Genomic DNA, 26,805 nt, shown 5'->3' with positions numbered 1-26,805 from the left:
GATATGGGCCACGTCATGTATATGGCTCATGCACTTCTCTTATTTGAGTTTGATGTTGGGGGATCTAAGTTAGATGATATTAAGCTGTTAGATTGCACGCTGATGTCGCTGAACTACCTCGAGACGGTAGGTCAATGCAAGTATAGTAGGAAACAATGTCTTTTCCTTGATTTTGGGTAGTTTTGAGCACATATCGGTATTTTGGCCATTACTTTGACTACGAGTATCGGATTTGCGTATATAACTCCAATTCAAAAAGCTTTTTTCAGCGTGCACGCCATGGTCACCCAACTACTCTCAGTGGTCATTGTTTTTGAACCCAAAATCAGTTGTTTCCCCTTCAAATCTCCAATTTTAGATATTTTTTGCCTTTTATGGTAATATTTTATTTCTCGGTTAGGAAGTGATTTTTAGCTCGATTTTGGCTAGATTTTTGGCATGTTTCTTTTTTATTTAAGTATTTATTTTTGGTGTGTTTATTGGAATTTTGCTATTTTTGACAAAATCCTGATATTTTCGAATTTATTGCTATTTCAGCATGGCTTGTAAGTTTGGTTGGACATTTGGGAGTTTTGATAATTTTCAATTCAATTAAAAATAGAGTTGTTTTCTCTATATTTTGGATGAATCTCCTATCTTTATTTCGATTATCTGTTAACAATAAGTGTCAAAAATAATCTAAATCTTGTCCAACGTGAGTGTTCCATCCCTGCTTGAATGCTTTGAAAACATAATCATCGCAAAACCTTTTAGTGGGACACATAGGCTGCTAATTAGTGTTTCTCATCTAGGATAAAAAGAAAAGAAAAACTCTACTTGCAATCGGCTAGGGAAACCCCGCGTAATCGGGCCCACTTTTTATAAAAAAAATTTATTTTTTATACTTCTCTCTCTTCATTTCGTTCAGCTCCACGACTCTTCATCTCTATCTGTGTTTCTCAAAATTCTTTTAAGTTGCATAAAGCTAGGAAAAGAGAAGAGAATGGAAAACTAAACTCTACAGAAGCATGAAAAAGATCAAAAGAAGGAAAAGTTCTTTGGTAAAAACGAGTCAATGTATGTACCCACAAGCCCATTAGGGTTCTTTTGCCATCTTGCCATCCAAAAGCTTTTCTGTTTTTCCATAAATCCTCAAAAACTCTTCTACTTCTTCATAAGTCATAACTCCTCAAAAACTCAGCCGAAAACCTCTTTCTTTCTTTTCCTTCACAAGCTGACAATTCTTTTTCTTCACACTTCAATGAATCTGAGAATCCTGGTTAAATTTTATTCTTAGATACCTCACCAACTTACATATAATTTGTAAGAGATATTGGAGGTCTTGCTACTTCTAGCTACATATACCTTTGGTTTTCAATTTTTTGAAGAGGGGAATGATTTACACAAATCTCAAATAGACAAATTTTATACATGCATTTAAAAGTGGACAAAAGCCTATAAAAAACCTTCTCCCTCTTTTTTTTTTTTTTTTTTTTTTTTCGGTAGAACCCACTTTTTTAGAAATGATTTGCTTGAAATTTGTTTATTTAAGACTTATAACTAAGTTACTAACCTTACTCTTTGAGAAATTATTAATTAGAAGCAGTACTATAAAACCTCTTAGTACGCCTACTCCAAGCAACATGTGAGACTTGAGTGAGTGAGAGCGAGAGAGATGGGTGAGATCGAGATTGGAAATACTGATAATCGTCATCTTCCTCTTTTTGAAACAAAGACGCCAAAAACACGGATCCATTTTCAACTCTATGCAATTTTAATCTTCGTGTGTATATCCTTCATCTTTATATATAGACTGAGCTATATACCAGCAAAAGAAGAAGCAGGAAGAAGATGGGCTTGGGTGGGATTGTTTGTATCAGAGATATGGTTTTGCTTTTACTGGTTTCTCACCGCCTTTGTCCGAGGAAACCCCATCTACCGTTCTACTTTCAAAGACCGGCTCTCTCTCAGGTTCCTCTCTCTCTCTCTCTCTCTCTCACATCTCCATTAATTTGCAGACATATATGCAATGTACTGCCTGCTAGGTTTATGTATACTCAGCAGTACAGTACATGATATATAAATCGTACATGGAACAAACAGATACCAGAGTTCTAATTTGCCGGGAATAGACATATTCGTGTGCACCGCAGACCCCACGATAGAACCACCAGTCATGGTGATTAACACAGTGCTGTCAGTCATGGCTCTTGACTATCCACCGGAAAAGCTAAACGTTTATCTCTCAGACGATGGTGGCTCGGACTTGACGTTTTACGCCATGCTAGAGGCCTCGCGTTTCTCAAAGATTTGGCTTCCGTTTTGCAAGAACTTCAAAGTTGAACCAAGATCTCCGGATGCATATTTCCGCAGTGCTGAGCAGCCGCCACTACCGGAGGATGATCCTGTCATGGCAAAAAACTGGTCTTCCGTCAAGGTAATTTATTTATATATTATTTTTCCGGTCATCGTAGGATCCTTTTATTTGGAGAAATGAGTAAAGGTAGATCAGGTGGCCGTAAAAGTACAGCTTCTCCTTAGCCACACATGTACAGTACGCACCACCACCACCGATCTCTTTCCCCTGCAAAACTACAATTAATTAATTCTATATGTGCATCCTTTTCTACCACAAGATCTAGACGATATATTTATTCTACACACGCATAAATATTTTAATTATAAAAATAAATAAATAAATTATCTAAATTTGATATGATATATTAAATTATAAAATTATTATTAAAAAATAAATTTAATTTATTATATAAAATCATATTATTTTATAAATTTATTTTTATAATTCCTGCATTTAATATATTATAAGATTGAATCGTTTGAATTAGCTCTTGACTTTTATATTTTTTATTCTTTTTAAATTTATTAAATTTTTCTATCCATCATCTATATACTACACATATTTAATATGAAAAAAAATAAAAAAATATACGTGAAAATGATATAATAGAATTTTTCCAATTACTTTGACATGCGGAATCCCATTAAAATATGATTATGCGTAGAAAGGTTGGCTGTATTTGCCTCTTTGTTTGGTTCAGAGGTCAGAGCCTGTCAAGTTTATGTGAATAGCATGGGATTGGGAGCCATCATGAACATAATAATTGAGGTCGAAGGATTCCTAAGGCCCGTTTGGTTGTTGGTATTGAGATCAATTCAATTTAATCTAATTTTCAGTTGAGTTTAATATTCAAATATTTAATTCTCACATTACTAAACTCATCTCAACTTAAAACTTTTTTACACATGAGACTCACAATCTTTTTCAACTCAATACCTCTTTGTACGCAGGATCCATAATACTTTTCAAATTCTCATAAATATATCTAAATTTATTTTAACATCTAAACACATATAAACTCATCTTAAGTGTATTCTACAAAACTTATTCTATCATCTCAACTCACTACTATTTAGAAAAAATTCAATTCATATTAACTTAACTCAACATCCAAACGTAACCTTAGACTGATCGTATGTTCGGCTTAGGCTGTCTCGTTTGTAATATCAAATATGTATTAATGGTCAAGAATTAATCTTAAATATGGCATAAATAATTGGGATTTTATTAACTCCAACATCAAGTTCTCACATCACCATTGTCATCATTATAAGTAAAATTAATATACTAACACACAATTAAAACTTTCTATTTCCTTTTTAAAAAACAATTGGGCCACCTCCGCCAACTTCTATTTGATAAATTTTTAAAATAAGTTAAATGATAAATTAACGTTTTAGATTTCACTTGGTTATACAGATGAGATGAGATGAAAGTTAAATAAAATATTATTATAATATAATTTTTATTTTGAGATTTGAAAAATTATAATGATAAAATAATATAAGATGAGATGAAAGCCTTAAATAATTATACCATCTCTAAACTATCTATTTTATTTTAAGGAAATACTATTCTATATTTTTATATTTTATTATTTTGAGTCATATATATTGATATGACATATTTTAAATAATTTTCTATTTAAATAGTAGACATGTAAAAGTATTGTAAGTGTAACACATCAAGAAGTGCCATCAAAGATAATAAAATATAGGATGAAAGCAACATCTTTCTCTCTCATTTTTTTTTTTTTTTTAAGTAAGAAAAATATTTCTCTTTATGTTACCCTCTCAAGTTCTCAACTATCATTTCACACTCAACTAATTTGAAATCATTAGTGGTCAACGTAACAAATGAAACCACATCATCAACTCTCACTATAAATCATTAATTAAATTTATAAAATAAAAATAATATATCCAAATTAAGTTTCTAGTTTTATTTTATTATTATTTTTTTGTTTTACATAAAATGGTATATTTAACTATAGTACAAATCTTCATCTAAACTTAGTACTATTCATGCGGTGTTTGAAGATCAATTAGTTGCTCAACTTAAAATATTGAAAATAAGAATACTAACATTGGAACTTTTTTTTTTAAGGTTCAACTTATTATTGTATTACACTTCAAGACTATTATCCCGTTTGGATAGTAAAATCGTTTCATCTCATCTCATCTCATTATTACAACTTTTATAAATTCTCACACCAAATATATTAAACAATTCAACTTTTTCAAATCTCAAAACAATAATAATATTAAAAAGTAATATTCTAATAATATTTTATTCAACTTTCATTTAAAACTATCTCATTTCATCTCACTATCCAAACTGCACCTTCACTAGTTATATGAAAGTGTTTTTCTTTCAATAAATTTGGTTAATATCCCCGTCAAGCTATATACTACAGGAAAGACACTTATTTGTAATCATTTATATATTATCAGAACGATCATTTCCTACCAGAATGAGTCTTCTCTCGCTACAAATAGCCATTTCAATCGCAAATAACTCGTTATAAGTTCTCATATTTCTTGTAGTGATATATATAGTTCCTTCCAATTTTCAGGCTGAAAAACATCTTCCAAATTTTTCTTTCGTTTTGAGTTTTTTTTGGTTCACAGAAATCATATGAAGACATGAAGCAACGGATTGAAACCACCACAAAGCTGGGTCGAGTTTCAGAAGAAATACGCAAAGAACATAAGGGATTCAGAGAGTGGAACCTGGTTGCAAGCCGATGCGATCATCAAACCATTCTTCAAGTACTTTATTTTCTGCATTCTCAGTCATGTCTGATCATGGAATGAATATATAAATATTGCATAAAATTCAGTCAACTCCTCTTCCGCTACTAAATAATTCATAGGTACTTGTTGGTCATGGGAAAGACCCTAAGGCTGTGGACATCGAAGGACAACCTTTGCCAACTCTAGTGTACTTGGCACGTGAAAAAAGACCCCAGCACCACCACAATTTCAAAGCAGGAGCCATGAATGCACTGGTACACCTAACTTCCATATACACATCATGCAGAATGCTTCTTCAAGCTATGGCTGATCAGTTCAATATAATTCATGTAATAACAGTTTTCTGTGTATTTTATGGCCATTGTAACTGAGAAATAGATAAGGGTGTCAGAAAGGATGAGCAATTCTCCGATAATTCTTAATGTGGACTGTGACATGTATTCAAGCAATTCGGAGTCGGTGAGGGATGCTGTGTGTTTTTTTATGGATGAAGAAAGAGGTGATGGAGTTGGATTTGTACAGTTTCCACAGACTTTCGAGAATCTTACGAAGAATGATGTTTACAGTAGTAGCTTCAACATAGGGAACATGGTAAGTACTATCAACCACCAACTAACAGTGATTTCAAACTATCAACCACCAACTTACAGTAGTAGCTTCAACATAGGGAGCATGGTACCTAATACCTATACCTGATTGGAGAACAATTCAGCTGATTTTATATTCGTTGTATGAATGGTGATAAAGGTCGAGTTTCCAGGATTGGATGGGCATGGAGGGCCTTGCTATATTGGTACTGGGTGCTTTCACAGAAGAGAGTCTCTCTGTGGACAGAAGTATAGCAGGGAACGCAAGACAGATTGGGAAATATGGAACAAGCCACAGGTAGGAGTGAGTGCCAGTTCGCTGGAAAATGAATGCAAAGTCCTTGCCAGTTGCACCTATGAAGATAATACTCAGTGGGGAAAGGAGGTCTCTCTCTCTCTCTCTCTCTCTCATGACTAAACTTCTTATGAACCTGTTCATGATATACATTCTGATTTGCAGAAGGGTCTGAAGTATGGCTATCCAGTTGAAGATGTCCTGACTGGGTTAGCTATACAATGTCGAGGATGGAGATCCATATATTTCAATCCAGAAAAGAAGGGCTTCCTCGGACTAGCTCCAACAACATTACTGCAGTCACTTGTACAGCATAAAAGATGGAGTGGAGGTGATTTTCAGATCTTTGTCTCAAGATACTGTCCCTTTGTCCATGGGTATAAAAAGATTCCCCTTAAACTTCAACTTTCGTACTCTCTCTATCTGCTATGGGCTGCAAACTGCTTGCCTACGCTGTACTATGTTACAGTGCCATCCCTGTTCCTGCTTAGAGGTATCTCCTTGTTTCCAGAGGTACGAAACTTCCCTTGCTTGAATCAAACTTGTCTATGGCTGTTGCTAATCTGTGTTCTAAGAATAGAATCATCTTGCACTAACAGGTTTCAAACCCATGGGTGCTACCATTTGCACTAGTCATCTTTGTCCACCGGGCATACAGTCTGGGAGAATTTGTTTGGTGTGGGGGCACATTCCAAGGATGGTGGAATGATCAAAGGATGTGGCTATTCAAAAGAACTAGTTCCTACTTCTTTGGCTTCTTTGACAGTATTCTAAAACTACTAGGACATACAAAGTCGGCCTTTGTCATCACAGCAAAGGTGGCTGAAGATGATGTGTCGCAGAGATATGAGCAGGAGGTTATGGAGTTTGGCACTTCCTCCCCAATGTTTACCATTTTAGCTACGCTTGCACTGCTAAATGCATTCTGTTTCATTGGAGGAATGAAGAGGTTGATTATGGATATGAAAATTTGGGTTTCAGACCTATTTTCATTGCAAATTCTTCTATGTGCTCTCCTGGTTCTAATCAACCTGCCTGTTTACCAAGGTCTTTTCCTCAGGAAAGACCATGGCAGGATGCCAAGCTCAGTAACAACACAGGCAGTTATGTTCGCACTATTGGCTTGTACATTAGCCCTGTGTTAAGTTCTATCTCGATGCCAAGCAAAACTTCAGCTGTAACAAGCTATGCTTCGGAAACATTTTCACTTCTCTAATTGCCAATGATGCTGACTTGTCTAGCCTATTACCAGTTTTAATAGATTGTATGACATGAGAATATTCTAATATGCAAAGCATCCATTGACAATCTTAAATGCCACAAAAGATATCAGGTTGTAGGCTGAATACACCTTATTTAAACACGCTAATAAATTAATGAAACACAATACCTCTGAATATATGAATTCACCCAAAAATGTAGAACACTATTCCGAAGAAAGTTTGGAACCAAAAATAGAAAAGAATTAAAGATGACAAAGTGATGAAACGACATAATGAATATTTATTAAGCATATCTAATTCAACAATTTTTAACTTCATTATTTGAGAAGAAATATTGAAATAGAAAAAGAACAAAACTGTACTAAGTATGCCAATAAGAGGGGAAATAAACATCACAACTTCGAAAGTCCCACCTGAGCAACTGGCCTGCAAGATGTAAAATTCTTCCATGACTTACTAGAACTTTTAAATAATGGGAAGAGAGATTGAAATGATATATTTTTTTCCTTTGATATTTCTAATAGTAATGATGAAACAATAATATCAGGGCAATAGTGCAATGGGTTCTTCAAGAAAATTAAGAGAATCAACTTTGTGAGTTTTTATTTTCTTCTTATTCTTTATGGTTCATAATTAAGCTATCTGATCAAATATAAGTAACGATAGAGAAGACTACTCTACAACCTTAACTGATAAGAATTTAGATAATAGGAATTATTACAATTTACAAGTGAAGGTGGTAAAAAGATTATCAGGTCAAAATGGCAACAAGCAATTATTGAGTAGGAAAATGAGTTCTTGAAATAATGGACCCAGATCTCAACTCAGAAATTGAGAATAGGTGTATCACTGTATCATGCACTACATGTAATGAAAAAAATTTTGATGCAGCTGGAGCACACTCGCATTGAGTTTTTCCAATGTTAATCACGAACTTTATTTACTATTCAAAAGGGACCTTTCAAACCCTCATACTTAATAGGATCATTAAGGGCTAGAAATTCTGAAGTATTAAACTGAGCATATGCCTCAACAAATGTAAATGGCTTACATGAGCTCAAGAACCAGGGCAGATGCCCCTCCTCCCCCATTGCAGATGCCAGCAACCCCATATTTCCCATTCTTGTGTCTCAACACCTACAACAAAATTCTCCTTTTTAAATATTCTCTGAAATGCGAACAAATATATGAAGAAATAAATTATTTGATGCACTCCTCAATTTCCTCAAACATAGTCCTCATCTCTCAAATAGTTTCTATAGCAGGAGAAAAGCATAGAATCACTTCACAGCCATATACACAGTACATGAGGGGAGCAAGAGAGAAGTAAAAATATGTTTTCAAAACATATGAAACAATGCATATACAAAAAATAAGGGAAAAATATATTTTGCACCCCAAAATTGCCACTGTTTTTTCAATTTGCACTTTTTTTTTTAATAAGTAAACAATTATATTGATATGAATAGGTATAGCCCAAGTTCAGAAGATGGTATACAAAAGGTCACACATATTTAGAGAGAAGTAATAGAAACAAGAAAATCACGAAAATCGAGGCCATGAAAATCTACAGATGTGGCCCAAAGAAAACGAGTGCTAACAAAAAATAATCTAAGTTCTACTAGTGAGAGCGCTCCTTGTCTTCAAATGTCCGGTCATTTCGCTCCTTCCACAGACACCACATGATACAAATCGGGACCATTTTCCACATCGCTGCGATTCGTGAGAGACCTCGTAGATTTATCCAGCTGGCCATGAGCTCTGTCACTGTGGCTGGCATAACCCAAGCTAAGTCCATTCTATTAAATACTTCATTCCATAACGTTCCAGCCACCTCACAATGCAACAGTAAATGATCCATAGTTTCACCATTTTTCTGACACATGCAACACCAATCTACTATGATCACCTTACGTCTTTGTAGATTATCCATCATCAAGATCTTACCTAATGCTGCCATCTATACAAAAAATGCCGCTTTGGGAGGCACCTTGTTTCTCCATATCTTTCTCCATGGGAATTCCGTATTCTGTGGTTGTGTAAGAGACATATAGAAAGAGCGGACCGATAATGTACCTTTACAGGTGGGAATCCACCACATCTTGTTTGCTCCTTGGATTCTCAGCCTCATGGAGTATAGAAGATCAAAGAACTCCTCAATGCTGCCAACTTCCCAATCCTGGGTGGCTCTAGTGAAATTCACGTTCCACTGGACTAGGTCCCCAAATAACTCCATACGATTAGCCACTAATGCATCTTTCTCGCCTGCGATCCTAAAGACTACTAGAAATGAATCCTTTAAGGCTTGGTCTCCACACCATAGATCAGTCCAGAATTTTATTCTAGATCCATCGCCCAACACCATTCTAGTATGCCGATTAAAGATCCCCCACCCCCTTCGAACGTGTTTCCAGACTCCCACTCCATAAACCCCGTGAACCTCCCTAGTGAACCATCCCCCATATGCCTCCATATTTGCAATCACTAACTTTCATAGGGCTTTTGGTTCCGTATTATATCTCCACAACCATTTCCCAAGCAAGACTCGATTGAAGATCCTCAAATTTCTAATGCCCAACCCACCCGAAGAGACTGGAAAACATACATTATCACACTTGACTAGATGATACTTGAATTCTTCTCCTATCCCACCCCAAAGAAAGTCACGATACAGCTTCTCAATACAGTTCGCCACACTTCTTGGAATTGGGAATACAAATAAAAAATACGTTGGTAGATTAGACAAAGAACTTTTGATAAGGGTGATCCTACCGCCTTTCGAGAGATATAATCTCTTCCAACTTGCCAATCTGCGTTCAATCTTCTTCACCACTGTATCCCAAATCGATATAGATCTTGCAACTGCCCCCAAAGGAAGACCAAGGTAGTTCATGGGAAGCAAGGAAACCTTACATCCAAGGATACTAGTCAGCTGCCAGATGTTTACAAACATTGCCCACCGGCACCAATTCTGATTTATCAAAGTTCACTTTCAAGCCAGATGCCACTTCAAAACAAAGTAATAATGCCCTCAATGTTCGAACTTGGCTTTGTTCTGCCTCACAAAAAATAAGTGTATCATCTGCAAACAAGAACTGAGATAGGTTAATTGCCCCTATTAGGATCACCCACCGAGAATCCCTCAATAAAGCCATTGTTCACTAAGGCTAGAATCATTTTGCTAAGTGCCTCAATGACAAGAACAAATAGGACTGGGGACAAAGGATGTCCTTGTCTTAGGCCCCAAGAGCTATTAAAGTAACCATTTGGGCAATCATTCACCAACTGAAAACCGCACCCTAGAAATACACCATCTAATCCACAAGCACCATTTCTCCCCAAAAGTGCACCTCCCAAGCACATATAGTAAGAACTCCCAGTTTACATGATCATACGCCTTCTCCATATCTAACTTGCATAGGATTCCCAGCTGGCTAGATTTTAGCCTACTGTCTAGGCATTCATTAGCAATGAGGACTGAATCCAGAATTTGCATATCTTAAACAAAAGCATTTTGGGGTTTTGTAATGATCCTCCCCAAAACCTCTCCTAGACGATTGGCAAGCACCTTAGAAATAATCTTATATATCTCATTCATAAGGTTGATAGGCCAGAAATCCTTCAATTTGCACTTCAAGCAACCAAAACTGGCAATTTGCATCCTAAACTACTAAATTCTAGTAATTTGCACCATTTATTAATATCTGCATTATGATCATTGAAAAACAGGACATATGGCACAGTTTTAATGATCAAATCTTAACCAAGGTGCAAATTGTCGTAATTGGGCAGGTTAGGGTGCAAATTAACAGTTTTGGTAGTTTGTGGTGCATATTGCAAAAATAGTGGTAATTTTGGGTGCAAAGTGTAATCTCTCTAACATATAAAGATAACATTCATTTATTACCCCTAACAGCGTGACCAAGATACGAGCTCCACTGCATCCTAAAGGATGTCCCAATGATACAGCTCCACCATGTGCATTAAGTCTTTCCTGCACTCATTATAAAGACAAAAAATTAATATAAGGATTGTATTTATAATACTTGGAGACTGCGCAAGAGAATGAAACATCTAAAAGCAACTAAATTTCTGAGTTCTGAGTTAAAAATAGTAAAAGGGTTAGTCTAAGACTCACAGGATTAAGACCAAGCAACTTTTGATTGGCAAGTGCCACAACCTGCAAGGATTAATTTAAGCACACATATCTAGCCAATTCAAGATCAATGAACAACTGACTAGGGGGATGAAAAAAATGAAAGCCTGAATTCTTACAGAAAAAGCTTCATTAATTTCATAGTAACAAATCTGAGAAGCTTCCAAACCAGCATTCGAAATAGCTTTTGGTATTGCAAGGGCCGGGGCAGTTGTGAATAATTCAGGTGCCTGCATGGATTCTTCTTTTTAGCACTATTTTACATGAGTTTCATTAATCAAACCAAATATGAATACTAATGTTCATAATACCTGAGCTGCATCAGCATATCCTTTGATCTTTGCAATCACCTTCAAACCTAGTTGAATTGCCTTCTCTCCACTTACTAGCACTAATGCTGCTGCACCGTCACTATCATGATGACAGCCCCAAACCAGAGTGAATCAGAAGGAATTCACTTCATCACCAATACAAGGAACAAGATTATATAACATATCTATCTTGGAATTAGAGAGAGAGACCTTATGCTAGAAGCATTGCCAGCAGTAACAGAACCCCCATCTTCCTTGAAACTTGGCCTGAGTTTCCTCAGTTTAGCAGCATCAAACTAAAATGATAGTATAAGGGGGGAGGGGGAGAGAAAGAAAAAGAGACAGATTGAAGGAAACTCAATATTTCAGACGTAAAAGTGGGAAAGGAAAGAGCAAGTATAAGACAAAGACATGACATTAAGAGCTCCAAAATTTTGGCCATAGGAGTACAACCGTAGAGTTAAAGTCCAATATAACATAACTACAATGTATTAATCAAAGATCAAATTCACTCCAATTGTCTATTTCTTTTTTGTTTGAGAACAACTCATGGCATTCATGGTAAAAACCACATAATAAATAGAAGGGTTAAATACACTTCTCATGTTGCCTATTTTTCACCATCCTAACAATCATGTCTTGATGTAAGGATGCTATTTGATAGCCGGAGATAATTGATGTGTATCAATTTTGGTAATTTGGGAGAAAAAGTTTTAAAAACCTGGTAATTTAGGGAGAATAATATATTTAACCCTAAACAGAAATAAATGATATGAAAAATGGTAATTATTTGAAAATGCTGGGGTTTGGAACACTTTTAGAAATTTTTTTCTCATTTCAAGGGGGGCAACTGGCGAGGCAGTGGTTTGTTTAAAACCAACATCAAATCAAAAAAGAAACTGATGTGCCTTAAATAACATGAGGTGGGACAAGAACTGAAGCCAATATCTTAACCTTCTCTTTTCTATAATTCTGTGGCACTGATGCCAATGTTATTGATACATAAAGACAAATAGCTTACTCTATTAGCTTGATTGGTGAAATCTACTTGGTAAAATGGTAGTCATCTTACCGATCAAAAAAAAAATGGTAGTCATCTTCAGCAATGTATTCCAATCACATATCAAGTACTCAATTGAGAAGAGATATCTTCAAGTTCAAATTCTATGGGTCAAATAATTATATCAGTTTTTTATCAGTCAACTGACAAAGAATTATATAGTTGATAAGTCAAACCTTGTCTAATTATTGTATTCACCTTTCCTAAACCTTCATCCTTGTCAACAATTGTGGAAGGCTTCCCTCTTCCCCCAGAAATTTCAACCTGCACAGAATTATCAGGTGATATTTACTTGAATCCATAGACTACAAGCTCTCCTGGTTGGTTAAGATTAGGAATCGCACCGGAACTATTTCCCATGCAAAGAGGCCTCCATTCTGTGCAGAAATTCCCCGCTGAAAACTCTTAACAGCATAATTATCCTGCAAGAAAAAATAGATATAGCAGAAGTTAATATAATGAATCAATGATGCAAACTGAAACATTGGAGGTCACTGAGGAAAACAAGAAATATCAGTAATGTGCAATGGGAAAATTAACATCAAAGAAAAAACATTTTGCAAAATTATAACATAAACCAGCATTGTAAAAATTTACTTAACATGATTTTCTTTTTCTTTTGTCAAATGCTTCAAAGTTTATTCCATCTATCAACACAGATGTCTAAACTCACTTTATGTGGTAACTTATGAATCAGATACCAACAAAACATATCAAAAAGTATACATGGAAAAAAAAAGAAAAAGAAATAAAATGAACCGAACATTAAATTATTAGATAAAAATTTTGTTTACTTATAAAAAAATGATTATAAGACAAAATTTGGTACTTAATAAATTTATTTTAAAAAAATATCAAGAGCGTAATAAAAGATATTGCATGTTGAAAAATAAACTTATTGCATGTAATAAAGTGGACAAATACTGCAGAACTGTACCTGCTCTTCTCTTGTTATAGTATGTTGATCAGCACATATTTCTGCACAAGCTCCCATCCCAAAGTCATTGTAAACGTCCCAAAGTCCATCCTTCAGCATACCATCAACAATTGTATCATGTCCAAATCGAGATCCCTTTCTGCTTATAAAATGGAGTCAGAATGGATCACAAAGATACTTCCCTAAACATTTTTTTATCGGTAAAAAATAGGAACACTTGTATACAAAGCTAAGGCAGCACCAAACATTGAGCAAGTTCATCACTTTATCATCAGCACATAAAAGTAGTAAAACAACTGCAACCATGGTCAAAGAATTAAACAACAATATGTTTTACATAATCACCACAATAGGCAGAAAGATTATCAACTTGCTTGATTCACAATGAAATCTTCATGATCTTTCCTCCTTGGACAAAAGGCTGGCCAAGTCGACTAAAATTGTCATGGACATTCCATTAATGACTTTCACTCACCCACAGTTAGCAAACCTCACTTCTCCATGTTACAATTATATAAATTACCAGTTTACTTGTAAAAAAAAATATAGACTATCATTTTATAACCAAGATGACATACCCTTCAATAATCTATATGCTTCAACAAGGAAGACCCTATGTCAACACTTATGCTTCACAAGCACTTACTTTTTTTTTAATAAAATTTTTATTAATGGTATATGTCCTATGTAGTTGGGCTTCACCTAGTCTTTTCTTCAAATTAACAGAATTATCACTTACAAAAAAAAAAAGTAAAAATTTTATTAATATCAATAAGCATAGCTTGGGTACATTGGATGTGTACAAGAGAAAACACTTATAGGAAATAGATACAAGGAAATCATAAACATTAAGCCCATTAAAATCTTTTTTTTTTTTTTTTATAAGAGATAAATATTATTGATATGAATGAATAGGCATAGCCCGTGTACACAGGAATTAAGCCCATTAAAATCTAAAGCAATTGCCTAGAGAAAAAGCATGTCAGTATGGGTTATCTACTAAGTTCCTCCACAAACATTCCCTATCTTATAAATTCTAGTCGTTTCTTTCCCTCCAAATGCATCACAGAAGGCATATGGGGAGGACCATCTTCCATAAGCTACGGTTTGGGGGATACCATAAAGACTTCTCTAGCCGGATGAGGACTAATCTACCACAAAAATATCCCACAGGGTCCTAACAACCTCACAATGAAGTAGCAAGTGGTCCATAGTTTCAAAACTTTTCCTACACATACAACACCAATCAATTACTATGACTCGGCATTTCCATTGGTTGCCCATGGTCAGGATCTTTCCTAATGCTGCTGTCCACACCAAGAAGGCAGCCTTTAAAGGCACATTACTGCTCCAAATGTTCATCCAAGGGAAGTGGTTATTGTCCTGATTAGTGATGGCCCTATTGAATGAACAGACAGAATTTCTATATCCTAGAGGGAGTCCATAAAATCTTATCTACCTAGCCGAAGCATGTACTTCTTTCAACTTCCAAGTCCATCAATCCATAAAAGCACAAAAGCAACATGAAGTAAAGTAATGAAGTAAACAATTAATGCCAAATAGCCAAACCTTGCTTCAGCTAGGTACTTAGGTGCATTAGACATGCTTTCCATTCCACCAGCCACGACGACATTATTCAGACCAAACTGAATAGATTGTGCAGCAAGCATTGTTGCTGGGACAAAGAAGATAAGAACATGCCATACTCAATCCCATTTCTACATTCATTTTTTTCTACACTAAAAGTGAAGTATAATTTTCATTCAATGAAGAGCGCACCTTTTATCCCAGATGAACAAACTTTGTTAATAGTGGTGCAGATCACAGAATTAGGTATACCTGCACCCAAAGCAGCCTGCCTAGCAGGAGCTTGCCCTAAATTGGCACTTAGGACATTCCCGAAGAAAACCTCTTCCACAGTTGAAGGATCAACATTTGCCCTCTTTAGAGCACCTACCCAAATTAATACATTACAATCAAAATGAAAACACAAGCATGCACACACAATCGTTTTAAGGAACACAATACTGAATAGTAACATAGTTGAAGAAACCAAAAGAAAACAAATTAAAGAGACATAAGTAGCAGTGATTACATTCAATAGCTATAGAGCCAAGCTTGGTAGCTGACAACGATGACAAGGTACCAAGTAAGCCACCCATCGGCGTACGTGCAAGACCAACAATACAAACATCTGCATGGAAACACTTTAGGTTGAGTTGACATAGAGTAAGAATTATCCAAAGGCCAATTTGTAAGCCTTGTTATGCATCTTCTCAAAATCATAAGAAAACAAGTAACCCGATACATAAAGGTAAGCGTAAAATAGCCAGTGAAAATTGGAATTTTCGATTATGCTACGGTTGGGCATATAAGCATGCTAATAATAGCTTAATTCCAAGCAACTGAACGTAGAAATCAGAGGAATTATGGCAATATTTAATCGAGATTAGTATGAAGGAAAGCCGAAAGCAATACTTCTATCAAACTTGTAAAATTAAATGGTGGAACATGTTAAGAGATGGAATGATTTGGAAGAGAAGAATGAAATGAAGAGAATGACAAAATGAAGCAAAAGAAAATCCGGTATTCTGTAGAATCTGTACATCAACCGAACTCTATCCATACAAGAGCTAAATGCAATTAACAAAAACCTTTGCAACTAAACTAACTGAAACTAATAACAGAATTATCTGAAGGAACAGGGATCAAAAGGCAGTAAAAAAAAAATTATAATTAACAAAGAAAGAAAGAACCTCGAGGTTTAATGGAGTCCGAGGATGCCACAGGGACAGGAGCCATAGGGATCGTCAAAAAAAGAAAGTGATACAGAAAATCCAAGCCAAAGTAAAGGAAGAGGGCTACTTGGTGATCTGATCACTCAAACTCGGGGGGTGCGCGTATATGCCGGGGAGGTGGGTGATTTTTCGGGTTGCAGCTAAACGTTAAACGGTCAAACGTAAGCGTTGGGAAGCGTAATCAAGCTATCCTTCAATTCCCCACGGAAAAAGAGCAAACCTTTTCTGACATTATGCTCTTAAATTCCCAAACGTTGTAAGATTTGTCAGATTATATATCCATATATCCATTCCTCTGTAAAATGATTGACCCAATAGTTAAATGATTCATCACCACCAAAATATATCCAATAATTTTTAATCATTAAATGTTATGTTATGAATAATAGATATAATCTAATCCTCAGATTATGGCTTCTAATGATTTTAGAATTTTGCATATTAATTCATTATAATTTTAAAAAATATATATCAATAATTTTTTAGCATTACCGACGCGGAAAATTTTTCTATCAATGGTGTGTTGGGTGTGTAAAAAATAAGTTTTATTAACAGATTTTCATATGATCTTATCACATGAAACTTGCATGTAATGATGTGGATTTCACAATTTGGTGGATTCCAACGTGCAAAGCTTGGTTTTTGTCTTTTCAAATTAAGATAAGAGTATCTTATAAACTTAAGGTGTGTTTAGGTAGTGGATTGATCAGACTCAGATCAATATTCAATATTATATCATTACTTTTCATTTATTTTTTATTGCTATTCACTTTATTTAATATTTTATCATTACTTTTTCATCACTTTTTTATTACTATTCACAGATCATTTGAAATCACCTCACTACCCAAACGTAGCTTAATATAAGTTCTAAACATCGTTTAGAAGATAAGGGAGGTATAAGTACACTTTTCTCATGCACCGATATGTTTTACTCTTGCATAGAAGAGTGTCAGTAAGGAGCAAGGAAAGCCTACTTCATCATGCATCTTGGGTATCAATTGCTATCATTTTGCTGCATCTTGAAGTGACTCGTCTCTTAACTTATCTTAGCCCCACGCTTATGTTGGTTTGCTTAACACAGACTTCACTACCATAATTGCTGAAACCGAATATGATTTCTGCATTTCCATTTGATCCACCGAGGCAGAAGGACCTTGCTGCCTATATCTGGATATTTCCACCCCACCATTGCATTTTTCTCTTTTTACTTACCAAAAAACAAATAAATAAATAAAGACTTCGGGCCATCTGATCTGTTTTACAAGAAGTTTGCTTGAGGCTGCATTGTTATTTTCGGCATGCTTTGCTATTGCAGCTATTACTTCTTGGTTGGGGAGTCTGTACTTTAACCAATCTCTACCATTTTCATTCACCAGTGATTGAGGAATTTATGCAAGTATAGAAGGACCCTGCAGCACTGTTAATAAGCAATAAGCAAGATTGATAAATGAAATTTCACTAGCAGCCTAAAAAAGATGGGAGTTAGCAGGGCTTGGAGATGTGGAGATAAGAAAGGCAAATGGGAAGAATTAAGGATAGTTGGTTAAGGGAGAGAACAAGAATGATCTGGCAAAGTCAGGTGGAAGTGGAACAACAGAAGGAGCCACCATATGAGAGAAATATGCAACTTGCCATGCATAAAGCCAACTTCGATTGCGATAAATTATAATAACACTACAACAGAGAAAACTGACAATTGTTATGAACTATACACAGATGCATATCGCATTAAAAGCTACGAGGATCCTTAACCTTTCAATGTCCATATCAAGTTGTCAGGAAAACCATTCATTCTATCTCCTAACAAAATTTAAGATACCTTGTGGCACCTTGTTACACCAGGTACTTCAACGCCTGCCCACAGACAATTCAACAAAACCCAATGAAAAACAATTCTCTTTTAGTCGAAGGTCCCATCAAACGACATGCCTGAAGGTGAGGTTAATACGAGTTGCCTCTACTTTTGCACGCTTAGGCACTGAGTGGAGCCAATCTCGTTGAGTGTTGCCCCTCATTACCAATAGTGATCCATGCTTAAGCGTGAATGAGTGCTGATCGGTATGGCTACTCTTCTTGGACCGCTTGCTTGCTGGTTCTTCACCAAGTTCTTTTGACACTAGCCACAGAGGACAATTGCAAACATAAAATCAACATAATCAACTTGTTAGCAGTTGGTTAATAATGCAAAACTGGTAAACAAGTGTCCGGGGCTATAATTTCGAGGAACTAAAACGAAAAAAACTGATGCAATCTTACTGCTACATGGAATTTGTAAGGAAACCTATCGTGTATATCATGTAAACAGTGATAGATGCCAGATGGGGCCATGGGGGTAATCTCCTTTATTTATTATATATTTATCTATTTATTTATTGATAAGTAGAGACGGGGGTAATTTCCTTGATTAGAATAATCCGAGCCAAGAGACCAAAATGATGCAACGGGCCTTAAATCTAGTTGGATCTGTGAAATCAAGAAGTCCAGAAGTTCCAGAATATGACAACTAGTGCCGAAAAAAACACCCACAAAAAGACGAATTGACATACCCTGAGATCTCTTACTGGGTTTCTTCTTCAAGAAGAATTCACGTTCACATCCAAAGGATACTGAAGCAATTTCCGGCGTCGATCCATAGAGCTTCTCATCATCAGAGTGCCAACCAACACAGTCATTACCACCTTTATATCTGTTCAAGAGCAAGCTATTAAAGCTACTCCCAGGAAGAGCCTTATGGAGCTGCATAGAAAAGAGATCAACACATCGGATACCATCGATGTATGCGCCATTAATGAACCAATCATCAGGATAACACGCAAGTTTTTGGTAGCGATGACACAAGGAGATTTCCACAGTTTTTCTTAATTACCGCATCCAACATTTCCTTAAGCGGAGCATAATCATCCCAAGAATAGGCATGTGGCTGATATCCACTGTAAATCAGATCGGGCAGTCCTGGACTTGCAATATAGCATGTGTCTCTAGGCTAGCAAAAACAAATACCATAAACCATTAGAAACCACAACTCGGAAATTAAGTATTTCCAAGCGTATATATGAACCAAATGCCACGCTTATTATACTCTTTGTTCAAAACCATTACCATCTTTGCTTCAATCTCTCGTTCTACAAACTAATCAAACTACAGGACCACGACAACAATTATACGTAATCTTAAAACACTTGACCCATTATTTGAGTTCACAAAAACTGACCTATTTATTTGGATACAAGTATAAAGGATTTCGATAGAGAAGAAATAACTTAACCTTTTCTTTCCTTTTCTTTTAGCTACAATTTCGCACAGGCAAACAAACAGGAAATCAGGGGAAAAACGATATTGATTGAATTGGGCGGGGAGGGGAGGGGGTACCTGGACGCAAGAGCGTCCGAAGACGCGAATGGTAGGCCTGGCCCAAGGGATCTCATTGTTGAGGTAATCGAACCAGTTCCACGCCTGAATAAAAGGAATGAACTTGGGTATATATACGACTTCGCTTCCATTTCCTAAATCGAAAGTCAGTCTCTTTACAGCACTGCCATTAGGGCTAGGGTTAGGTTCCGCGGATGGTTCGGTCAGCGCGTTGAGCTTCAAACTCATTGGAAGAACCAACAGGAAAGGGTTTGGAGTCGGAGACTAATTTGAGGTCTAGCATAGCCCCCATTTCTTCCGCGTTTTGCGCCATTTATGTAAGACTGATCAGATTTATTTTATAATAAAAAAAAATTTTTTTTTTTTTGTTATTCTATTTTTAAGTTTAGGATAGGCTCTAGAGTACATAATTCACATTATTTAAATAGTAAGACTTAATTTATAAAATTCAAATTTTAAAATTTATATTCCAAATCAAATTATGTTACGTATACATTTTATTACGTGTGTTTAAGCACGGCTTGATAATATAAATTTTTCATTTTCTTTTATAATATTTCTTTATAAACCAAACACTTTTCTTAAATAAAACATGTAATTATGTTCAAATCTTAATTTAAAAACACTTAAAAGGTATTACAAGAAGTTTAATTATCGATGACAAAGTTTGACAAGAAAAACGAGATTTCATTTCATTTTATTAATTTATTTGACGTCATCCATTTTCATTGCTACAGGATCTTGATTTTCAAAACTAACGTTACATCCTTCAATTATCGTTAAGATACAACTTGGTAGGATTGATTTGTTTATGGTGGTGCATATAAATGGAGAGGAATGATCGGAGTTTTGAGAATCATGAATAGAGAATAGATGAGATAAGAAATTTTTCTTCATACTTTATTCTATGGGTCGTCGATTGTAATAGACTTTCATGCCGTATATGATTTTCTTACATATATAAACAGTTATGCATAAATCTAGCGCTTGTATATGCTCCGTATACTTAATTTTGCCTATTTTTAATAAAATTCTTATTTATCGATTAAAAAAAAACCAAAGATCAGATCCAGCATCATCTATTTTCCGTCATCTTAACCATCAAATTTGATAGATTTCACTATTTATCAATTTCAGAGAATATTTTGTGGTAATTTGTCAATTGTAATTTGAAATATAGAATGTCAAGCAATAACAGTTCGAGGGTAAACAATGTATTTAGGCCCCAAATAGAGGCAGTTTGATATTTCTACTAAAAACTGCCACTTTGCATGGTCTCCCTTGACAAGGGAAGGCAAGGCAACATGCATTTGTTTTCAACACCTGCATTTAGTTTTTGTTTTGCATTGCATTTAGTTATAATGGAGTGTTTGTTGGGATCCCTGATCCTTTACTCGTGTATTCCTCATCTGTTAAAATATATAAAGCTTGCTTTGAAAAAAAATTACTGCCAAAATACATGCACTTGATTTTGAATAACTAGACCAAAGTTGCTGGGAAAAAAGAAACAAACTGGGCAGTTTATGCCAAATTCCATTCTTGACATTCAACAGCTTGTTAATTCACAAGCCAAGTTAATAATACAGATTAAAGGACCATAGAATCAATTCGAATTCCTACTTCATCTGACTTTAAATAAACACGCGTTCTTTTTTTTTTAATAAGTAACTTTAAACAAACACACATCCACACACAGCTTGGCTTCACTTTAGCCTACTCACATTCGTATACTAATTCTACATTAGAAGTGTTTTTTCTTTAACATCTATAAAGGGGGTTACATGAGGAAAAACTTACCTACAACCACATTCATCTCTTCCCCGCCCCTCAATTGTTAGAAATCCGAACATATGCAATGCAAACTGGAGACTCGGTATTTGTAGAAATCTACCTTGGGGGAGTAACTGGTGGATTGATTAACTTGATCTTTAGTTCAATCTCCCCCGACTCAACTCCACAGAGCCTTAACCATACACTCTGCACCACCTCTCCATTTATGCAACTAATAGAGCTCTCCCCAGCAAGACAGTTGTCACTGTCCGGGGCTACCTTCCTTAATGTTGTCTCACCAGAAGAAACCCCAAGAATCTGTCTCAATCTGGCGGCAGAGACTATTGGTTGAAGGCTGAGGTGAGCATGTCCCATCTTGTCATCTGCCTTGAAACGGTCTTTGTCAAACACTTCCTGCAGAAAAATGCACTTTGGTCAGATGTCACAGATCTGGAGGTTATTACAATGTCATTAACATCAGTAAGATCACTTCGCCAGCTAAGGGAACAGACCATTAACACGAGATTTTTTATGTTGAAAAAAGAGATGAGAACAAAACTAAATTCACAAAAATTATTACGGAAGAACTTATATTCTAAAACAGATCAACATTAAACTTCTTTCTAAGCCACATACGAGGGGAAACATATAAAAAATGTTCCAATCATGAAAACAAGACGGAGATGAAATCACTTCTTAAACTAACAAGGCATTGTAAACACTCCACTCCTGCTAATACATTATACCTCCACGAACCTCTGAACTTTCCAAAGTTCTCAAATCCCTTCTCTTCCCACATACCCATTAATTTTCGGACAAAAGTCAATTCTCTCATTCTTCAAAATGCCAATACTAAGAAGCCAAACATTTTCGGGACAAAAGCCAGAAAACACCAGATTTTTCAGACAAAGTCTATGTGCTGGGAAGCAAATAAGTACCAGACTGCTCTTGGATGTAACAGCACAGAAGAGGGATTATCCCCCTTCTTCCACAAGGTTATCTGCTTTGCAAGATGGCATCCAAGCAAAAAATTGCCACTTCACTACAATAGAAGATCAAAGTACCAGAGGAAGGATAATGAACTTAACAAAATTGCCCAGGGCAAGAATAACTTTGGGGGATAAATAAGCAGCAGCTGATACAGCTGGACTATGCAGGTCTGTGGACTAAGGTTAAATGCATAACTCAAGAAATTCAAAAAGAAATCAAATTTCCATTTGGAAAACCCCATCTTTAAGGTTTTGACAGAAGAAGCTCAATTATGTCCCTCCAGCACAACCAAGAATTTTGACTTTTCAAGTAAGTTGCTAAATCTTGCCATAATTTTGCTCAATATGATAGATCTAGGCATCACACAAAAATATCTCAAGTGACTGGGCCAAGATTATAAAAATCTCGAAAACTAAAGTTCGCTGAATGTCCTGTGAATTCACAAGTTGAACAAAGGAGTTGAACACCATGAGATACACAATTGGTTAAAGCATGAGAAGGTAGCTCAAAGGAAGGAATACCAAGAAGTTATTAAAATGCATCGAACGGCCAAGCAATTTTGATAATTCAGCTGGTAGAATGAAACAGAACTCAATAACGAAAAAAACCTATATTTCACCTTTGACTCACCTCAACTCTAATTAAAACCTAAAAATTCCCCTCTAATTGAAACGATTGAGAAACAATATAAGCTGTTAGACTCACTTGCACAATTTCAATTTTCTGAATTCAAAGCTTTAGGAACTTACGAAATTTAGAACTCCAACAGGTTCTGTGACAGAGAAACTTAGCTCTTCATTCCAAACGGGATTAAGGCAACTATTGATAACCTTGGTCTTTGCCGTCTGATACAAAGAACACAAACAAGTTAGTTTGGAATTCTATTAGAGTTGAAAAATTTACAGATTCCAGTAACAAGTACTTAAGATATGTCTAGGTGCCTATGAGAAAGTTTTCAAGTGATCACCGTTATTCATATTCTATAATTTTGCCAAACATTAGGCATATAGAAACTTCACCTCTGTTTTTTGATTCTTTTCCTTTAAACCATTACCACAAAACTTGTTAATCCTCTCGAGTCAGTGACTTCATCCTTTTGCAAATTACTTAATAAACTAGAGCTGCACTTCTTACTGTTTATTCACTTTACGATATGTAACAGCAATGTGTATTTACCATTGGTGGTGATAAATCAATCAAAAAAACTATGGAATATTGGAACAAAAGAGCTCATGAGATCAGCCACATACCTCAGAGTAAAATTAGATACCAAGGTGCTATCACAATTCAAGAAAAAAGTAAAGCAAAAGGGAAAGGGGAAAAAACCAGCATATCCACAAACATGATGGAATTAATCCAATTTTAGAGTCTAGAATCACCTGAGTGCCTAACTTAACTACCACATAAGGATCGCTGCTCTTGAAATCTCGGATTACCAATCTTTTCCCTTGCACCACCGTCACTTTCAGCAGTCCCAGTGGCTCCGCCATAATTGGCTCTTAAGAATGCCTAAACGCCACAAAGAGGCCAAAAACTGCAAAGAATCGAACCAAAATGTGTCTTTCACACACACAAAAATAAAAAAGGCTGTATTTACACACTCATCTTAAATAATAGGCATTTAGCTTCTGCACATAAGCAAAGCATACATACCCACATACATATACTCCTATATACACACATAAATATACTCCTAAACGAGGATGATATTCATGATTTTTTGTCCTTAGTTCATCGCTCTTAGAATGTATTTAGGTGTTCTTTTGTATACTTCCTGGGTACTTGGTTCATGCCTATTTCATTCATATCAATAAAGTTTATCTCTTACTTATCAAAAAAAAAAAAATAGGGAAAATCTGGGACATTTTCAAGAAAAGGAAAAGAAATTCAGAGGCTCTGCATGAAAGCATATAAACTAGTAAACAAGAAAATCCCAGCATTATCTATTCATGTTGAGTACAAGCTCAAATCAAAACCCTGAATTAATACAAAGACAACAACAGCAGCAACAATACAAAACCGAGTAACCAATAGCGAACACAAAACGAATCGATAACCGAAATGACTAGTAAAACAACAGAGTGAGACACGAGAAAATGGCCATACTCGGAAACAAACAAACCCAAAAAAAAGAAATTAGAAACAGCGGATTGTAGTTACCGAAAACAAAAAAAAAAAAATATGGGGCTTCAGCTCTGAGAATATGAGAGGAGGTTTGGCTGGACGCGATGATCTAATTTGTTCGTGATGTGAATACTGTAATAACTCGTGCGTCTTATGCAAAAGGTAAAGAACATTTGACGAGACCGTGTCGTTGCTCGGTCCTATGAAACGGTCAAGCAGTGCGCGTCTTAGGTTTAGCTGATGGACTCTGACGGCTGACCATGGACTCCTTGCCTCTCTCCCTTTTTTTTTTTTTTTTCTCTCCCTCTCTTCGGTGTAACAGAAAATAGAAATTTTAAATGTAAAAAAATTTTGCTATAAATAAATTTATAAATTGATATGATTTAATATAATATGTCATATTATAAAATTATTTTTATTATAAAATAAATCTAACATATTATATAAATTAAATATATTTATGAATTTAATTTATAAAATCTTTTTTGTACTTATATAGCACTTTTGAGCAGATTTAGGTATGTGAACTTTGTCCAAAACTTTTCGAAAACAAAACTCGCTTATTTTTTTTTTTTTTTTTTTTTTTTTTTTTTTTTTTTTTTTTTTATTGGGTCTCACATTTCGAAGGGATTAGTTGGGACCAGACCAGTTCTACATCAGTTCAGTCTAATATCGGTTCCATTTTTTTCAAAATCCATCAAAATCAGTCCAGTTTCAATTTTTCTTTTTTTAATACTGGACTGATTCATATATATATTTTTTTAATTTTTTTATATGATATATAATTTTTATATCTAATATATATAATTATATATAAAATGATTTTGTATTATATGCTAAATTACTAATTAAAATAACATTAAATTTTAAAATCTTATATAAATAACTATATATTATCACTATAGTCTATAGTATTAGTAGTTATACTAATACAATATCACTCTATATTATAATATACTATAATATTATTTATTATAATATATCACTATAGTCTATAATATAATTATAATATATATTACTATAATATATATATAGCATATTATATATATAGACTATAGTGATATATTGGTAAAACCGGAAGTAATTGTTTAGGAGTGTAACCGGTTGTATCGGTTCTTAAAATCTCAAAATCGGTGTATACCAGTTCGGTTCTAAAATATATTCAAAATCAGACCGAACTGGACTGGTTACGCACCTGCACAAAATAAACATGTATCTAACATTACTTGAATAAATATTGTCATACTCTACATATTTGATCTGAGAAACTCATTGTTGAACCAGACGCGATATGATCACTTCAAAATCATAAACTGGTCCATCTATTTTGTCTTTACCATTCTAAATTTTAACAATTTATCTTGCCAATATTATAAATACAAATCACAGATATGCATAGCGTACGAAAATCATTATAATTTTAGAGATAAGATTTTTTTTATTTACTATTCAGAAAATTGTATTTGGAAGTTGGTGTGGAAGACATGTATTCTACATTATTGAGATGGTAATACGTAATATTTAATCTGATTTGCTTGTAGAAGTTATTTATTGGTAGTTGTATGCAAAATGCAATAATGCTGAAAAAAATGTCCATATTTGGAGGTGAGAATTGTGGTCAAAACCTTTGAAAGTACTCAGATCAGGTGTATGCTTATTCCTGTGAGTGTTTTACCAACTGCCTTTTATCTTTGAAGTTGACAAAGCATACATGAAAATAAACAATGACAATATCTTGCTATAGTAGGATCAAGTGTGGGTTTGGGATGGAAAGAAAAGGGAGACAGAGCAACACCAGCATACAGAGAATAACAAAATATTTATGTACCCTTTTTCATTCTTTTTCTTAATTCTAGTATACCTATCGTTGTAGTGTGGGAGAGAGATTAGGTGGATATTGAGGAAACAGTCTATGGTCAGAGAGATATTTAGTACTTGGAAGTGTTGGGCAGAGTCAATTCAGCTGCCTTCTTCTGACCCTCTCCAATTGACCTGAACAGGAAGATCCAGTCACAGTAACCAAACATTCCGTATGCAAAGAAGAAGAAGAAGAAGAGTTCAAATTAACAAGTCTGTAGACAGGAGCAG

The 26,805-nt window shown here is 35.1% G+C and overlaps 4 protein-coding genes and 1 long non-coding RNA gene across 7 annotated transcripts; 1 reads left to right on the top strand and 4 right to left on the bottom strand.

The window, feature by feature from the left end:
- Nucleotides 1–1,606: 1,606 nt before the first annotated feature.
- LOC121267763 (cellulose synthase-like protein E6) lies at nt 1,607–7,221 on the top strand. The gene is made up of 8 exons (XM_041171807.1): nt 1,607–1,950; nt 2,083–2,416; nt 4,969–5,109; nt 5,214–5,348; nt 5,473–5,685; nt 5,842–6,066; nt 6,142–6,489; nt 6,576–7,221. Exons 1-8 carry the CDS (start codon nt 1,655–1,657, stop codon nt 7,119–7,121), a joined length of 2,238 nt encoding a protein of 745 aa, XP_041027741.1. The 5' UTR covers nt 1,607–1,654; the 3' UTR covers nt 7,122–7,221.
- On the bottom strand, nt 5,579–5,895 carry LOC121267765. Its single transcript, XR_005941076.1, has 2 exons — nt 5,774–5,895; nt 5,579–5,737 (listed from the first exon to the last, which is right to left on the bottom strand). It is a non-coding gene; the product is annotated as an uncharacterized LOC121267765 (long non-coding RNA).
- Nucleotides 7,222–7,459: 238 nt separating the features above from the next.
- Nucleotides 7,460–16,722, bottom strand: LOC121267764 (acetyl-CoA acetyltransferase, cytosolic 1). The gene is made up of 14 exons (XM_041171808.1): nt 16,420–16,722; nt 15,759–15,857; nt 15,443–15,616; nt 15,233–15,338; nt 13,664–13,802; nt 13,071–13,148; nt 12,925–12,990; nt 11,877–11,962; nt 11,667–11,766; nt 11,475–11,585; nt 11,338–11,379; nt 11,107–11,193; nt 8,251–8,336; nt 7,460–7,625 (listed from the first exon to the last, which is right to left on the bottom strand). Exons 1-14 carry the CDS (start codon nt 16,463–16,465, stop codon nt 7,592–7,594), a joined length of 1,254 nt encoding a protein of 417 aa, XP_041027742.1. The 5' UTR covers nt 16,466–16,722; the 3' UTR covers nt 7,460–7,591.
- A 1,380-nt stretch (nt 16,723–18,102) lies between these two features.
- Nucleotides 18,103–20,152, bottom strand: LOC121268618 (DNA oxidative demethylase ALKBH2). Of its 2 annotated transcripts, none has more exons than XM_041172946.1 (4): nt 19,834–20,152; nt 19,331–19,447; nt 19,011–19,200; nt 18,103–18,571 (listed from the first exon to the last, which is right to left on the bottom strand). In XM_041172946.1, the coding sequence occupies exons 1-4, from the start codon at nt 20,059–20,061 to the stop codon at nt 18,381–18,383; spliced, it is 726 nt and encodes a 241-aa protein (XP_041028880.1). In that variant the 5' UTR covers nt 20,062–20,152; the 3' UTR covers nt 18,103–18,380. The 2 variants fall into 2 exon arrangements, with proteins under 2 accessions (XP_041028880.1, XP_041028879.1); XM_041172945.1 differs by having other exon boundaries at nt 18,103–18,580; nt 19,834–20,150.
- Nucleotides 20,153–21,438: 1,286 nt separating this feature from the next.
- LOC121267469 (protein C2-DOMAIN ABA-RELATED 11) lies at nt 21,439–26,796 on the bottom strand. Of its 2 annotated transcripts, none has more exons than XM_041171340.1 (4): nt 26,653–26,796; nt 23,973–24,127; nt 23,343–23,438; nt 21,439–22,017 (listed from the first exon to the last, which is right to left on the bottom strand). In XM_041171340.1, exons 2-4 carry the CDS (start codon nt 24,081–24,083, stop codon nt 21,721–21,723), a joined length of 504 nt encoding a protein of 167 aa, XP_041027274.1. In that variant the 5' UTR covers nt 24,084–24,127; nt 26,653–26,796; the 3' UTR covers nt 21,439–21,720. The 2 variants fall into 2 exon arrangements, with proteins under 2 accessions (XP_041027274.1, XP_041027273.1); XM_041171339.1 differs by lacking the exon at nt 26,653–26,796 and adding an exon at nt 24,754–24,959.
- Nucleotides 26,797–26,805: the final 9 nt, after the last annotated feature.

The sequence above is a fragment of the Juglans microcarpa x Juglans regia genome, chromosome 5S, assembly GCF_004785595.1.
Source record: "Juglans microcarpa x Juglans regia isolate MS1-56 chromosome 5S, Jm3101_v1.0, whole genome shotgun sequence".
Taxonomy (NCBI): Eukaryota; Viridiplantae; Streptophyta; class Magnoliopsida; order Fagales; family Juglandaceae; genus Juglans; species Juglans microcarpa x Juglans regia.
This window is presented reverse-complemented; position numbering and strand designations above follow the sequence as displayed.